The following is a 17,822-nucleotide window of genomic DNA, read 5'->3' on the forward strand; positions in this document are numbered from 1 at the left end:
CATGTGCTTGATACAAAAGCAGTAAAAATAGATAAATAAATAAATGATTGAAGAGTACTTTAGTGTGCAAATAAAATGTTGAAATATTTGAAATTATTTTAAATACTTAATAAATTATGTATTAATCCAAATGCAAATTACTGAAAAAATTGACATTGCTGTGGGTATCAGTGGCTGGATCTCAATGGAGATACAAATAAAATAAGCGCTGACAATGCTGTGGGTATCAGTGGCTGGATCTCAATGTAGATACAAATAAAATAAGCACTGAAAAAATGACAATGCTGTGGGTATTAGTGGCTGGATCTCAATGGAGATACAAAAAAAAAAGCAGAAAGCTAAATCAAAATGAAGTAAAACAGCCAGAAAAGTTAGCAGAGCATTCGGCAACACTAGCACTTCATCAGTGCAAGTGAAGGTACTTGGACAAAGTCAATAATAAATTATGTATTGTTATTTTATGTTAATTATAATATTGTTGTTACTTTATTTTGTTTCATTAGGATGCGTTAGAAAATGCAATACGGTCAGGGCTATGGGGACACGCGCTGCTGTTAGCCACTAAGATGGATCATAGGACGCATACAAGCGTTATGACGAGGTAATGACATCAGGACCATTTCTGACTCTTTTGGTCTGTTTCCTTGGGGACAATATTTATTTTATGTATATACTATTTACATTTATTACATTCTATCAATGGTCAACAATACAAAAACAATATATATATAATGAAACACAGAGTGCTGAGAGTGTTAAAGAGTCGCTATCCAATTTCTGACTCGTTCCTTGGCGGACTAACTCGACAAATAGGATTAGTATAATTTATTTTTATTTCATACTCATCCAACAGCGAGCACAAGCTTGCCAATTAAAAGGATTGATAAACTATTTTTATAGTTTATCGTGCTTATAGACTAAGTGTCATTTGAGGCTTAGGGAGTGAAGTTGAAAGAGTTGTGAGTTACAACCCTGACACTAGGTCAGGATTGAACCCTTGGAATTGCAAGGCAAGCACGTTTACCACCAAGCTACAGCTCCACTACAAATAGTGAGCAACTGCTCATACCTTTTTGTTATATGTTTGTACATTACAGATTTGCTAATAGTTTACCAATGAATGATCCTCTACAGACTTTATACCAACTGATGTCAGACAGACAGCCAGCAGCAGTCACAGTAAGATTCTGAAAAAGTTATTCTAAAGCTCTGTCCACACTATCAAACTTTATGTGACAATAAAATGTGATGTGCCCATATATGGACATGATGATGTCATATCACTACCATATTTTGGCACATCACACGTTTTTTGTCAAACTAGTTTGATAGTGTAGACAGAGCTTAAAGCAATTAAAAACTTTCACAGATACAGTATATAGGGACTCTCCATTAGTTCCAAACCAAAATTAAATTTTCACCAAGCTGTATAATCTTCTTTTTTTAAATTTTGAACTAAAATTATTATGCTTTTATTTTCAGAGTTGTTCGGATGTTAACTGGGGTGACTGGCGTCCTCACTTGGCCATGGTCTTATCAAACTTAAGCTCAAATGCTGAGCTAGATAAAAAGAGTATCATAACACTAGGGGATTCATTGGGCTCTAGAGGCCTTGTACATGCATCTCATTTCTGTTACTTGATGGTACAGTTAGGCCTAGGGACTTACAACAAAAAATCTTCAAAAATGGTGCTAGTAGGATCCAGCCATGGGTATGTACAGTTAAATTGTAGTGTCTGAATTTATAATAATAAATTCATAAAACTTCAAAAGCCTTATATTCTCATAAATGGGACAATCCTGTATAATAACATACATTTATTAAATTCTATCAATGGTCAACAATACAAAAAATTATATATGAAACAGAGAGAGTGCTGACAGTGTTAGTCGCTATCCAATCGAGTTTGAACAACACCATGAAAGCCCCTAATGGTTTGGACATCTGCATATCAAGCATGTTTCGGATTCGAGTCTCAGTTGAGGCGACTTTTTCTCATTCTTTCAGATTTCCTCATCTTATCATCTCAAATTAATTAATACATTTTCAGTATATCACCGGGTGGTTTAGAATAATTGTTCTGTGCCTTTGGTGTTTATTATTATACTACTTTATTATAACTTTTATATTCCTCCATATTTGCTTCTATTTTTAGGCTGCCGTTTAATCAATTTTCAACTAACGAAGCAATCCAACAGACAGAGGTGTATGAATATGCTCAACATTTAGCCAACAAACACTACACAATGCCTAATTACATTGCTTACAAGTTCATCTATGCATGTAGACTAGCCGAGTATGGCTTCATCATTCAGGTAAGTAATGTGTTTGCTTTCACTCTTATCTGTTGGGAGAATGAATATAAACATTTCTTTGCTAATTGTCACCTCTTCCAAGACTGTAGGTATTCACCAATCACATTTTGGCTAAGGGAAACACATCATTACCCCGGTCATTTTTTAGATCAAACGTACTCCCATAATGCAGCTAGTAATCAGCTCAAAGTTGTGTCTTTATCTAACCAGTACCCATTTATACACCTGGGTGGAGAGAGGCAAACGTATGTTAAGTGTCTTGCCTAAGGATACAAGCAATGCGGCGAGAGTTGATCCAGTGAGTGATCCAACACACGCTGTTGACCTTCCTGATATTTTTTGACAATTTTGCTGAGCATATAATAAGCTATGGAATGCTATGCTATTGAAAATCATATTTCTTTCACTTTTTTTTAGGCATTGCATTATTGTGAAGTGATAGCTAAGAGTATCGCATTTCTTCCCACTCACTATAGTGAAACTCTCGTCAGTCAAGTTTGTCAGGTAAAGATATAAGTTCTTTTATTTTGTTTGTAAATATTAAAATTGGCGTAGTTAACAATAAAATGTGATTGTTATGGCATTTACTCCTATCACGTGCCTTTATATTTATTGTAAGTTCATTACTTCGTCAAATAGAATAGAAAATAGAATTTTGTTAGCATGATAGCGCCTACAATTTTGAAGTTATCATTCTGAATTTTTAGGTGTAAATAAGTATATACTTATAGAACATGCCTATTGAAATTCAAGAAAATCAGTTTGATAATAACTTTACAAAGAAAAAAAAAATGTATTCTTTTAACATGGGCCGAATTATCAACATGCGGCCCTTTGTAGCAATATTTTACAGCTTAACACTTTCATTGTAACTTTTTTTGTAGATGTCTGATCGTTTAAAATACCACGATCTTCAGTACTTTGATGGGCGTGAACTCACTCAACCTCAGTGGTTAAAAGATTTAGAAAATGTACAACAACAAATTATGGTAAATATCTCTGTTTGCTATCTAATGTTGTAAATGTTCAAATGTTATGTTAGAAAAGATCTGAGCAGGAGAAATTTTAAGCTTAAAACACTGAGCGACATAGAGTTGATAAGAGCTAAAGACCGTAAGTGATGGTATGACCTCTATTAAAGGACCCTTTTGACCTTCGTGTCGGACAGACGATGTTTATAAATACATGAACTAACAGACTTGGTACCCATATAATATAATATGGATTTACAGTGTTTGGGAAGTTTATATATATGTTGAAACAAATTGCATTTTTAAACATATCCGGAGACCACATGTAAGTTATGTACTAGCCAGTCATTGCACCTTAAATTGCTGGTAAACGGAATGCAGTTAGTCAAGTTTATTTCTGTTTTATTGGCAACCTATTTCTTTATTGTGAAGCGCATAGAGGCTTTATGCATTTATTATTATTTCACCTAGGATGGTAGAATACAACCCGCATCCAACCCAGAAACACCGATGCCTTGGGTCGAATCATTTTCCAACCTAAGTAACCTAGCAGACACAGAAGATACAGCATCAACACCATCAACGCAATATGATGCCTTACCAACGCAAGAAGATATACAACAAATACCAGGTGTGTAGTCAATTGTAACTATACAGCTATCAAGTCGAAAAGTCATTCTACGTACCCTCAGAAACATATGAACATGCACAGAATGACTGTTAGACTCAATAGCTACATAGTCGCATGACACATCGCGAACATTAAAAGTCACTATTATTGATTTTGAAAAAGATTACTGTGTCATGATGTTGGGTACTGAAATAGTGTTTGACAACCCATTAGTTACAGAAACATTTTATAATATTATTTGAATATAATATGTGTGAATGTTCTCGAAAAAATTCAACTAGGTTCAAATGATTTTTATGGTTTATCAAAAGGAAAAATTCAAACATAGATTATATGAATGATTGTTGAATTATTTTATTCCTCAAGATATGGATAAAACGGGGTTTTATCAGCCAACAGACATCCAAGGAAATCAGAACAGTCAGTACTTCCAGCAACAGACTGAAGCTAACCAACAACAGCCCAACCAACAATATGATTATACGTACCATAACCAACCTGCTAATAACTTTGCTTCAATGAACCTTGACCCTAGTGCATCGATAGGTAGCACAGTGAGTGAATACAGTACGACTGCAACGGAGACGGAGACAGAAGCAGAAACGGATTGGACCAATAGTAATGCTTCAAATTTTGATTTCTATGGAGCTGCCACATATAATGTAATTTAAACATATTTTAATTTTATTAAGTTTACTAATACATTATTACTGTATTCTACTGTTTAAAAAATGTAATTATAATCGTCCTCAAGCTGGAAGCTGAGGCCTTCTATAGACCTACAGCAGCAGTGCAGCACCTACCTAGACCAGCATACCGGGAGATGTGAATCTTTTCAAAGGGTGTACTAAGTTCTTTAACATGCACCGTACGTACATAGGAACAACTTAACCCCATCCAATTGAATAATTCCTATGCTTACAAGATAGTTATAAATATCAATTGTAAAGCTCTGTCTACACTATCAAAAAAGTTTGACAAAAAAGTGTGATGTGCCCAAATATGGTAGTGATATGTCATCACCATGTCCATATATGGGCACATTACATTTTTTAGTTTGATAGTGTAGACAGAGCTTAAAAAGGCACATTTTGAAGTGTGATGTACCCAAATATGGTAGTGATATACCCAAATATGGTAGTGCCAATTTATTGATGGAATTCAGCTAATAGATTTACTGAAATTCTCAGTTAATTAAATGGAAGAACAAAAAATATCTGTTCATGTTTGTTTAGACGACTGCAAACAGCATTGGAACACCAAGTACAATACCATCAACACCAAAGAGTGCAATGACCCCTCCTGAATCGCCTAGAACCAGAACATTCTCACAAAGCTCTGGCAATCAAACACCTACGCCTGCAAAACCTCAAGAACAGCAGCAGCAGCAGAAAAAGACAGAACAAAATAAAAGTTTGAAACAAAAGGCGAGTTTTAAATATTAATTATTTGTTTGTTTTTGTTGCTTTTTATTATTTTTGTTGAATATGCAATTTTAATGTTACATACTAATGTTTCACTTTAAACAAAAATTGGACGAAAAAGTAATTACCTGAAAAAAACTGTAATTCAAAGTAAAAAATAGGCTTCCAGCAAATTTGTTTTTGGTTGAATTTAACCATTTATTTTTGTCTTTTTATAAGTGAAAACTTCATTTTTTTCTGGTTTTTTTTTTCTAGGAAAACTTTCTAGGATTAACTTTAGTAAACCTTCAAAAAGTACTATTCAAAGTCTGATTATATTAATCTTCATTTTCCATGTTTTTTGGACAATACATCTTTAAGCAATTCATTGATTCAGTAATAACCTGATAATTATTTTATATTTTTCTTTCTTTTGACAGGGTGGTGGTGGCAGTTGGTTCAGAGGTCTGTTTAGCAGATTCGGTGGTAAAAATGATGTTCACCTTCCAGATGATCGCGATAATACAGTGAGTTAAACTCTGTCTACACTATCAAACTTGATGTGACCAGAAAATGTATATGCATATTCATTTTGGATTGACCAATCAAAATGTGGTTGATGCCGATTCTAAGAATTTCACTCTCTTTAATCTTTTATATTAGATTGAATGGGATGAACAGAAGCAAAAGTGGATAAATAAAGACGGAGATGGGGATGAAGGGGACGGTGAGGTTGCTCCTCCTCCTCCTAGTGACTCTCAACTAGCAACCACTGCCACACCCGGAGTTAACAAGTTTTCTAAAAGACATGGTAAATTACTTTTTATTTAAAAAATAATTTTTATTCAGTACGAAAAAAAAATCTCCACTAACTGGCTAAGTTAAAACAAAACAATAATCATTATACAACCTTTACAATTTTAGACACGGATAAGCTATTAAAAAATATATCAATATAATTAATAATGGATGTACAGTAATATTTGTATGTTGTGCCTGATGTTTTTAATAATTCATAAAACGCCTTTTCATTATTATTTTATATTTTGAGTTGGTTTTATATTATACATGTTAAAAAATTTATAAATTTGTAGCCAATATTTCATATTATTTGATATGTTTTTGTAATTATAACTGAACTTTTTTCTTGATAGTTGGACGTAATTACGTAGATGTTTTCAAACCACAGAGTACGACGATGAGCAAATCTTCATCTGTAGCGCCCCCAGCACTTTTTCCAACGATATCAAACAACACAGCTCCACCGGTTAACTTTTTTACCCCAACTCCAGGTAACTAATTTTAATTTAATTTTCAAATGTTCACTAACTTCTAGTTTTCATGGTCTCAAGAGCTTTAAAATTTATTTTGTTATTTCTGCAGCGCTTGGCGATAACCAACCTCAAGTTGGGAATCCAGAATCTCAACCTTCGACCCCAGCTAATGAACAACAAACTCACCAGCCACAGGTATGAAGTCAATTTTCAAATTAATAACAATAAATAACAATATTTAGTATAAATTATTTTAGATTCTCTCTTTTGTGAATTTTTAATGTATTAAGCTCTGTCTACACTATCAAACTTTATGTGACAAAAAAAGTGTGATGTGCCTATATATGGACATGATGATGTCATATCACTACCATATCTGGGCACATCACAATTTTCACATTGGTAGTAAAGTTAATCTTTTTCCCCGCCCAGGCCTAGTTATTTCCCCGCCCAGGCCTAGCTATTTCCTCGCTCAGGCCTAGCTATTTCCCTGCCCATGCCTAGTTATTTCCCTGCCCAGTCCTAGTTATTTCCCCGCCCAGGCCTAGTTATTTCCCTGCCCAGGCCTAGTTATTTCCCCGCCTAGGCCTAGTTATTCCCCGCCCAGGCCTAGCTATTTCCCGCTCAGGCCTAGTTAATTTCCCGTCCAGGCCTAGTTAATTTCCCATCCAGGCCTAGGTATTTCCCCAGCTAAATTGGTTTCACGGGCCACATTATCACTAACTTTGGTCACCAACTTAGCAAGGTAAATAACTAAGCCTAAGCGCAATATTTATTAAGAGGTGACATCTTTGTATTACTATTTCAGTTCTTCAATCCCAATGCTTATAATGGTACATCAACCAATCAGTATGAACCGGTCACATCACTAGAACCACCTCAAAACACACAAGAAAATGTAAGTCATCAACATTACAATCTATTTTAATAACACTGTTACATGGTGTGTTTACATTTTACATTGCGTTTTTTGTATGTTTTAGTACATATGATATTTCAACCATTGCTAGTACCTTTACCTTAAGAAGATGGAAACATTTAAAGGATTCAATTCATTTAAAGATGTATTGTCCCCCTGAAAAAATGATTCATAAACATTTTTTTTAATGTGCCATTTTAATGTCACCTAATAGTTATCCACTTTGACCAAAAATTGGGTCACAAAAAAAAATGTGTTTACCTAAAAAACTGTAATTTAAAGCAAAAAATAGTCAAATTGGCTGCTAGTCAATGAATTTTTGGTTGAATTTAACCATTTATTTTGTCATTTTATAAGTAAAAGCATAAATTTTTTCTGTTTTTTTTTCTACGGAAGTGACTAACTTTATTAAAACTAAAAAATAATATATTCAAAGTCTGATTTTATTAATCTTTATTTTTCATGTTTTGTGGGGACAATACATCTTTATTAAGACTAATAAAATATACATTTTAATGTATTTTTAAAAGTGTATTATATTTATTTAGAATTTTGATTTGCAGTTCTTTTTCTTTTTAATAAATTAGAGTAGAACTCCTATTAAGGGGACAACTTTAGGACCTAACAAAGTGTCCCTCAATAGGGGTGTTTCCTCATATATATCCCCTCATCTTAAGCTCTGTCTATACGATCAAACTTTATGTGATATAAAAAAAATGATGTGCCTATATATGGACATGATGTCATATCACTACCATATTTGGGCAAATAACACTTTTTTTGTCAAGCTAGTTTGATAGTGTAGACACAGCTTAAAATGATAAGACTACAGATGATTTTTATAAAATATAGTCAACTCAAATGTTATTCTTTTTGTTGATTATGATATGGTTGTGGTATACTAGTGTTCACTCATCAGCTTGTCTGCATGATATCTGTAGGCCTAGAAATATGTGTATTGTCCAGTTTGTCAAAACCATTACAGCGTGTCACGGGGTCTTCTTCAACACTACACATTTAAAATACTTGAAGGACAACTTTACCGAGAACCATATTTTGATAACGTATTAGGGATGTACATATGATTTCAGAGCAATTGTGAGATTTATGATATCGCAGCACATGCTAACCTACGGCAGTTGCCGTAAAATGCTGTGATGTCAAGTGTACTTAGCAAAATTGAAAACTCATGCACACTTGACGTCAACGAATATACGATGAGTGTGCGCGATGAAATCGTAAATCTCGCAATTGTTCTGAAATCATATGTATATCCCTAATACGTTGTCAAAATATGGTTCTCGGAAAAGTTGTTCTTTAATAAAACATGAATGAAATGCTATTAAGTTACAAAAATATTAAATATATAGCAACGTGTAATACATTTAAATTAATAATTTTAATCTGTTATATTTTCATTTTTTTTTCTTTGATAATAATTGAATGCTATTGGGTGCATCACACGATTTACACTTAGGTCCCCCTTAAAATGTAAAAAAATCTCCACGTATAAGGGACTATTGATAAGAATTTGAATTATTTTTAAACATTTGTATCAAATTGGTCAACACATATTTGTATGCCTATTAGTGTTCCTTTATATGACTCTGTATGCCTTGATTCAACAGCTATCTCGTACTAGCTCTATGAGTGACCTTTCTGTCGAGGTCAGTCAGCATCTGGGCGGACAGGTAGCAAATTGTTTTTTATCCTTTTGTGCTTGGAAATAATTGTATTAACATTGTTAATAATTAGTTGAACCTCTTGTAAGCTCTGTCTACACTATCAAATTTATGTGACAAAAAAATATGGACATGATGATGTCATATCACTACCATATTTGGGTATATCACTACCATATTTGGGCACATCACACTTTTTTTGTCAAACTAGTTTGATAGAGTAGAGAGAGCTTTAGCAAATGACATGTGACTGATTTTGAATACAGTAGAACCCCTATTAAGGGGATATATTTGGAAGCAAACTAAATATCCTCATAATAGGGGTGTCCCCTGAATAGGGGTGTCCCCTGAATAGGGGTGTCCTCTGAATAGGGGTGTGCCCTGAATAGGGGTGTCCCCTGAATAGGGGTGTCCCCTGAATAGGGGTGTCCTCATAATAGGGGTGTCCCCTGAATAGGGGTGTCCTCATAATAGGGGTGTCCCCTGAATAGGGGTGTCCTCATAATAGGGGTGTCCCCTGAATAGGGGTGTCCTCATAATAGGGGTGTCCCCTGAATAGGGATGTCTTCTGAATAGGGGTGTGCCCTGAATAGGGGTGTCCTCTGAATAGGGGTGTGCCCTGAATAGGGGTGTCCCCTGAATAGGGGTGTCCCCTGAATAGGGGTGTGCCCTGAATAGGGGTGTCCTCTGAATAGGGGTGTCCCCTGAATAGGGGTGTCCTCTGAATAGGGGTGTCCTCTGAATAGGGGTCTCCTCTGAATAGGGGTGTCCTCTGAATAGGGGTGTCCCCTGAATAGGAGTGTCCTCTGAATAGGGGTGTCCTCTGAATAGGGGTGTCCTCTGAATAGGGGTGTGCCCTGAATAGGGGTGTGCCCTGAATAGGGGTGTCATCTGAATAGGGGTATCCTCTGAATAGGTGTGTCCCCTGAATAGGGGTGTCCCCTGAATAGGGGTGTCCCCTGAATAGGGGTGTCCTCTGAATAGGGGTGTCCTCTGAATAGGGGTGTCCCCTGAATAGGGGTGTCCCTGAATAGGGATGTGCCCTGAATAGGGGTGTCCTCTGAATAGGGATGTGCCCTGAATAGGGGTTTCCTCTGAATAGGGGTTTCCTCTGAATAGGGGTGTCCTCTGAATAGGGGTGTCCTCTGAATAGGGGTGTCCTAAAGGAGAGGATTCTAAGTAGGGGTTCTACTGAATTCCCATTTCTTTAAGGTGTACACAAGAGGTTCAAAAAGACTGCTATGCATGCTTTAATATAATACACGATACTATAGTCATCTAACCAAAGTGTTAGTTAGTTATTGAGTTCAGCTCCATAACTTAAGTAACTGCCTCTGCTCAAATATTGCCTTATCGTGTTAAGCTTAGAATGGGTTTGCGCTCACTCTCACCATGTTGCACATAACACTGGAACCAAACATCACATGACAAACTTTGTGTGTGCACCTTCAGTAGGTGTATATATAATTTAGTACTAAAGTAGAACCCCTGCTAAGGGATACACTCAACTGTCCCCTTAATAGGGGTTTGCCGTAGTGTTAAAACATGTATGGCCCCTTGTCCTCTTCACATGAAAATTTCCCCTTAATAGGGGTTGTCCCTGAGTAATAATATTTCCCTCTTTTTCGGTTCACAGGAAAGTGCTCCCTGAGAGTAGAATGTCCCAAAGAAGGGGGTTCTACTGTATATAGCTGGCAATATTCTGTAGATAATAACTGTAGTTTTAAATAGAATGTCATAAATCACTATTTAAAACTCTGTCTAAACTATCAAACTAGTTTGACAAAAAAAATGTTGTGTGCCCAAATATGGTAGTGATATGCCCACATATGGTAGTGATATGACATCATCATGTCCATATATGGGCACATCACATTTTTTTTTGTCACATAAAGTTTGATAGTGGAGACGGAACTTTATGCTTCCAGCAGAATGTGTATGTTAGTGGTAGAGCTTAAATAAAAGCATAGTTATGTGCACCTTAGTATCTTCATATATTTGTCCAGTTATAAAGCAAATTCCATAATACAGCATCTCATGTGTATAACATGTGGTGCCTGTATCCTGGAAGGTTAAGAGTTTAGTTCACAAGCATGTGAGATGCTGTGTCATCACAGAAACTGGACACATACATTACTGAGAATAATGTGTGAAAAACTATTTTTCTCAATATCATTGCATTTGATAGGGAATATGTCAACATTTTTCTACTGCAATTACTGCAGTAACTATACACTATTACGACTGGTTATGTATTCTACAAAATGTAGTAAAATCATTTCCCTTTTCACTCAAATCATGAAAAATATTGCATCTCAAAATGGCATTGACCAGATTCACTGGACTTGTTTAATGTAGCTTTAGTTATTGTTAAACAAGTAAATCAGTTAAATATTGCATTAAGTCAGACACACAGATTATTATTAGTACTTATATTATATATTATTGTTAAATTTTTATTTTACTAACAGGTCTGTTTGGACGTTGATCTTCTAGCTACTGTATGTCCTAATGCGTTATTAATATACCTTTTTTTTTTTTTAGGGGAAATCCCGAATAAAGTACCTCTACCTCTTTCTTTTCCTTGAAATTCTATATCTGTTTTTCATTTTATTTTTAATCCAATTATTTATCTCTCCCCTCCACCCAGATATTCTTAGTTTATCTCTGTTTTATCTGGGTTTTTTTTTTCGTACAAGTCTTTCCCTAGACATATATTTTTAATTTGTTATAATTTTTTTTTTTATTAAGATTTGTTTTCATGCTATATGTAAATAAACTATTAAAACAATAAATGCTGAGAATGAATACACTAAAAGTAACCACACAACTTTTACAATTCATTATAATTAAAGATTTGTAATACATACAAACCAAACATTACTTTGCATAATGTTACAGGTGGAATATTAGTCTAGGTTCTAAACGGTGATTCAGCTTAATATTTAAAAAAAAGCAAAAACAGTTTGTCACACATGGCATGTCATAGTTATACTTGAGCTGGTTTCGGAAAAATAACATAAAAAGAAACAATAGCTAAAGACTTTTGGCCATTCTAGAGTAATCTGACCTGCTTTGCGTTTTATTTAAAGCCTTGTCTACACTATCAAACTTTATGTGACAAAAAAATGTGATGTGGCCATATATGGCATATCACTACCATATTTGGGCACATCACACTTTTGATAGTTTGGACAAATATAGTCAGTTACTTTGTAGTGGTTTCAGAATGCATGTTACCAGATGTTATGCAGATCATTCTATTTTATTTATTCATTCATACAGTAATATTTTATAACCTGAATGATGTTAAAACAATATTAACCAACTTCTAAACAATAGACAGCATGCATGCATTAGAGTAAAAATAATAGAATAAACAAATTACAATGCATTTATTATTAATACCGTATATGACCAAGTATAAATTAAATCTATGCTAGAGTGTATATTCCTTAATTTAGTCTAGATTTGAATACAATATTATGGTAACTTAGTATTAGTAATGCAGTGTGAATATAATTTTCCCCAGTCAATTGCATGGAATTAGAACTGCACAAAATATTGCCACTTTTAAAGACCAACTGAACACTATTGACATCGAAAGTAATTCCTCAAAAGCACAGTTTGATATAAATTAATATTATTACACATGACCCTAAAGCTTGGTTCCCACTAGAACGTAACGCAAGGACGTAAACGCAACGCAAGCGTTTTAACCAATGACAAGCGAAGTTATAGACAGTTAGCAATCATAAGCGAATAAGCCATCGCTTGTGATTGGTCAATTCACTTGCGTTGCGTTATGACCTTGCGTTGCGTCGCTAGTGGGAACCACGCTTAACCAACGTACGCGATAACCAGTAATGGTGATTGTACGTCACGTATACAGATACAGATACAGACTATATTTGGTCAAATATGATTAGGTTGTTACATCGCAATGGTTGTTCATTTTATCTTTTCAAATCCAGGAATTCTATGGTTCTTTCACCAGTGGTCAGATACTCCTGGTATCAAAGGGTGTGACTATTATTAATCTAATTTAATTCCACTTTCCTCTCAGTACCACTCCTTTTAAATCTCTCTTGTTAGTTTTGACGGTCACTGCACACAGTATTAGTAGTATGTAGTTGCATATTAAATTCCTCTTCTACCCCTTAAAGTAAATTTGATTAAACCAGGCTCCTAAAGCTTTGTCTACACTATCAACCTGCTGTAGTTTGACAAAATAAATGTGATGTGCCCAAATATGATAGTGATATTCCCAAATTTGGTAGTGATATGACATCATCATGTCCATATATATATTTATTTATGTTCCTTCAATATTATTATGTGTATGTTATTGTTAGTGTTATTATTGTAAAGGTAGTACAACATTTTTTTCAGGCTCTGCCTTAGTTGTACGTCCTCCATCTTAATTTGTATTTTATGTTTGTTATGATGGAAATAAAGATTGATTACTGATATATGGGCACATCACATTTTTTTGTCACATAAAGTTTGATATGAAATAAAAGCTCTGTCAAACAAAAAACAATGTAACAAAAAATGTGATATGGGCATGATGATGTCATATCACTACCACATTTGGGCACATCACACTTTTTTGGTCAAGCTAGTTTAATAGTGTAGACAGCTTAATACTTTGCAGTATGTATCATCCAGGTACTGTGTGTTACTAATATATATAGTATAAAGGAGACTAATTTTGTTGGGGGTTAATTTTGATTCTTATTATTGGTTTGTATTCCACCACTTTCAAGTAGGTGGCTACTAAATTTAATATGCAATATAGTTTTTCCAATATACACATTTGTTGTGCTTTATTTGTTTTACACGCGTTGTATAACACTAATTATACTGACATTTATCTATGTTATTGTTGTAGGGTCAAATGGACCAATGGGATTCCTCGTCTACTCCAGCGGTGGAGCCAGCACAACCTACGATGCCGATGATGTTTAACCCTCAGCAATTCTCACAAGCAAGCTTCCAACCACCGATGACTACACCGATGAGTTCTAGGTCTAAAGGTCCGGGATCAAGAGCCTACAATCAACGACGTGCATACCCAACCCAGAAATGAAAATAGATTAACATAAATATAGAGTTCAATGTTAATAATAAACAGTAGAACTCCTTATTAAGTGTTCCTCTTAATACGGGTGTCCCATAATGCTTGGTTCCCACTAGGACGCAAGGCAAGGATGTGATTTGACCGATCACAAGCGTCAACTTACTTGTGTTGCACGTCTAGTGGGATTGGACGAAGTGCATATATTGCCTTTTGTTTCATAAGAGTTCCCTTAATAGAGGTGTCCACTAAATAGGGTGTTTCAAAGGAGTGATTTTACTGTACTACAAAAGTTGTTATTGTTATATTTTTTTTATTATGGTACCATCTTTATCAACAACTTAATCTTGAGATAACTGGTATTAGCTAAAATAAGCAAATTGTGAACTGGATCGGTATAACTGGTATGAATTAAAATATGGATTGTCAACTTGCTATAAATGGCATAAAATAAGTGCTTCTCATCAACTTGAGAAGTTCCCTCACTATGTTTTCTATGGGAAGGTATATATTATTTGAGTTTTTAATATTTATGATTTATTTTATTTTTGTAATTAAAATGTGTTAAATAAATATGTCTTGTTAAAGAAAAGGTTTAACCATTTAATCTGTGCAATTCTATAAATAAGTAATTATTTTATTTTTTACCTAATAATTGATTAAGTTTATTATTAATTAAAAATCACAAAATAATGTTAAAAATCCTTTTGTATTGTGATTCTGCTATACAGTACATAATATTAACATACTTATTAATATACAGTTGGTTCTCCCAATGCCAGACACCACTGACTGGCCCAGTGACATTTTTCTCATGATAATTCTAAAATACTTTCCTTACACTCATATTCAAATGACCTGTAATACTGTATATCTATGTTATTTTATTTAAACAAAGAACCATTAATTTCATAAACAGCAATTTGGTTGGCAAATCCGAAGGAAGCGAGCAGGTGTAATGAGGTTAGAAATTACCCATAACATGTCATTATAGCTTCTTATAACATGTAATGTATTTCTATATTTTAAGTGGTTAGTTATACCTGAATGTAATAGGGATATTCGACTGTCTGTTTTGAGCAGATAATCGGCATATCTAGCTCCTTATACTTTTCACTGATTATATACGAGCAATGGGATTAGCAGCTCACTGCGAGTTGTTTGCGAGTGACCCGATCGATTAAGTTAAACTGGAAAGCTATAACCTTCTGCTCCTAGTGATCAACTTAAGCACGTATACATCCGCTTAATTTAGTATCCTTATTTATTTATAAATTAAGTGATTATTCATATAGGATCTGTAATAATACAGGTTTATTCCTATTAAATCCACTCAAGGTTATATCATATTTTAACGAGATTTGGTTTAAGATTAGAATTCACTGTTATTCTGTTTTCATTCAAAATAATTGTAAAATAAATTATCCCACATATTAATTGATAAATATCACAGAGTTTTACAATTATTTGTTATAAATTATTTGATGTATGTTTCTTTTTTCAGTGCTCTTTTATTGAAAGATTAAAATTAAAAAACATGACATGAAAAATGAAAAATACATTTGTTATTCTCTTGGATGTGAAGGAAAATGTAAAAGTTGGAACTTGATTCAATTAACTTATCTGTATCTATTGATAGAGCATTTGTAAATATCTATTTGTAAAATATATTCCATGATATTATATTGGTATATAGTTAGATTTTCTGAAATTAAGGGGAAAAGTGTTTTCTTTTTTGTTAGAGTAAACATGAAGATGTTTTTTGAAATAAATTAGGTATATATACATTGTGAATATTGAAAAAGTTTAATTTTAATTGTTAAATGTACTTATTTTGGTTCATTTGGTTTGTTTTAAGTATCATTAATTTGACTTATTGTTTTAAATATTTTTTTCTTAAAACATAATTATGTTCACTATGCTTACCATGAATGTTTTATTTTTTTAGTTTTGGTATAATTGTTAAATTTCACAATAATTTTCAAATAAATGCTATTAAAAATACAATTTGTATTTTACATGGGCAGAACATACAGGTGGAACACACACAATTACGACACCTAACTGCCACACCCAACTGTCACACCTAACTGCAACACCCAACTGTCACACCTAACTGCAACACCCAACTGTCACACCTAACTGCCACACCTAACTGCCACACCCAACTGTCACACCTAACTGCCACACCCAACTGTCACACCTAACTGTCACACCTAACTGCAACACCCAACTGTCACACCTAACTGCCACACCCAACTGCCACACCCAACTACCACGTTTTCACAAAAAGTAATACATACATGAATTTCATATGTAAGCTAATTGTAAACAAATCGATGTTATATTTTCCCCAATTCTGTTCGAATTTTCTGTTATTTATAGATCGCTGAAAACATTGTTTAATATATTTGAGTCTTGTAATGTACTGGTACTGATTTATTGTCTATTCCGTGTTTTTTTTTTAAGTTGCTAATATATTTAACTATGTTTTAACATTCACAATGAGTAAACAAAGCATTGCTTTAATTTACGTAATAATAGCATACATTGTAATGTTACGTAATAATAGCATACAGTACATTGTAATGTTACGTAATAATAGCATACATTGTAATGTTTTTCCGAATATCTGTCTCTTAGTCTTGTGCTGGTAGTATTATATAAGAATCTTTATTTGATGAATTATATTTCTAATTAAATTAAGATTATAAGAAAACCAAGTATTGATGGTTTGTTTTATTGTTATTAATTTGATCCGAACTTTATGTTCGTTCGTTCGTTTTTATTTCATCACACTTGATAAGTTATTATAGATTAATTCAAAGTATTATATAAAAGATGCAAAGCCTGGAAAAGACCAAACATGGAGGAAATATGTATATATATCTGTATATTTCCTCCATGGACCAAATAAGCTCAATATAGAGCTTTAAGCCTGGTTTCACCAGTACAAAATAAACTAATAATTTATCAAATACAAATAAACAATACTTAAATCTTAATCTTAACTTAAGATCAGACAAGTAGTAGTAATTAAATATAAAAAATATATTTGAAAAAAAAATTACACAATTACGCTACAGGACAACACAAACACAACAAGAGGACAAACGTAAAGCGTATAATACATGTACTATCATATTTATTTGCAGGAAGTGAGAAAAAAAGTTTCATTCAAATATTCTTTATTCATCATCAATCATGAAAATGTTTCCTAGTTTATGCTTGATAAGATAATATTTTAGAAAATTATGTTTGTGTGGTGTTTCACTTTAAAGGCCAATTTACACAGACGAGCGGTAACGGTAATAAAAATATAGAATCTATGTTATTCCTTTTCATTATTTACATACATACATTTACACAAAGCGCGGAGAGGACGGGCGGTTTCCGCTCAGGATAGATACAGGTTCGACGTGGGACAGGCTACGCGGTTTTCTGCTTACCGTTACCGCTTGTCTGTGTAAATTGGCCTTAATGCCCTTCTAATGTATATGTATTTATATGAGATGTTTTAACATAAATAATAGCCAATCATGTAAT

The 17,822-nt window shown here is 33.7% G+C and overlaps 1 protein-coding gene across 3 annotated transcripts in view; it reads left to right on the forward strand.

Moving 5' to 3' along the window:
* Positions 1-16,419, forward strand: part of LOC144838675 (uncharacterized) — a 28,134-nt gene extending 11,715 nt beyond the window's left edge. For 2 of the 3 annotated variants that reach the window (XM_078694108.1, XM_078694110.1), the window contains 16 exons: positions 504-601; positions 1,098-1,179; positions 1,483-1,712; positions 2,157-2,316; positions 2,734-2,820; positions 3,201-3,305; positions 3,759-3,918; positions 4,285-4,580; positions 5,154-5,345; positions 5,762-5,848; positions 5,985-6,132; positions 6,476-6,613; positions 6,705-6,790; positions 7,404-7,493; positions 9,143-9,205; positions 14,091-16,419. In XM_078694108.1, the coding sequence (XP_078550234.1) occupies positions 504-601; positions 1,098-1,179; positions 1,483-1,712; positions 2,157-2,316; positions 2,734-2,820; positions 3,201-3,305; positions 3,759-3,918; positions 4,285-4,580; positions 5,154-5,345; positions 5,762-5,848; positions 5,985-6,132; positions 6,476-6,613; positions 6,705-6,790; positions 7,404-7,493; positions 9,143-9,205; positions 14,091-14,288 (2,220 nt within the window). In that variant the 3' untranslated portion in view covers positions 14,289-16,419. The remainder of the gene's footprint in view (positions 1-503; positions 602-1,097; positions 1,180-1,482; positions 1,713-2,156; positions 2,317-2,733; positions 2,821-3,200; positions 3,306-3,758; positions 3,919-4,284; positions 4,581-5,153; positions 5,346-5,761; positions 5,849-5,984; positions 6,133-6,475; positions 6,614-6,704; positions 6,791-7,403; positions 7,494-9,142; positions 9,206-14,090) is intronic. The other variant, XM_078694109.1, reaches the window with a different exon arrangement.
* Positions 16,420-17,822: the final 1,403 nt, after the last annotated feature.

This window comes from Antedon bifida, chromosome 3 (assembly GCF_963402885.1).
Source record: "Antedon bifida chromosome 3, ecAntBifi1.1, whole genome shotgun sequence".
NCBI classification, from domain to species: Eukaryota; Metazoa; Echinodermata; class Crinoidea; order Comatulida; family Antedonidae; genus Antedon; species Antedon bifida.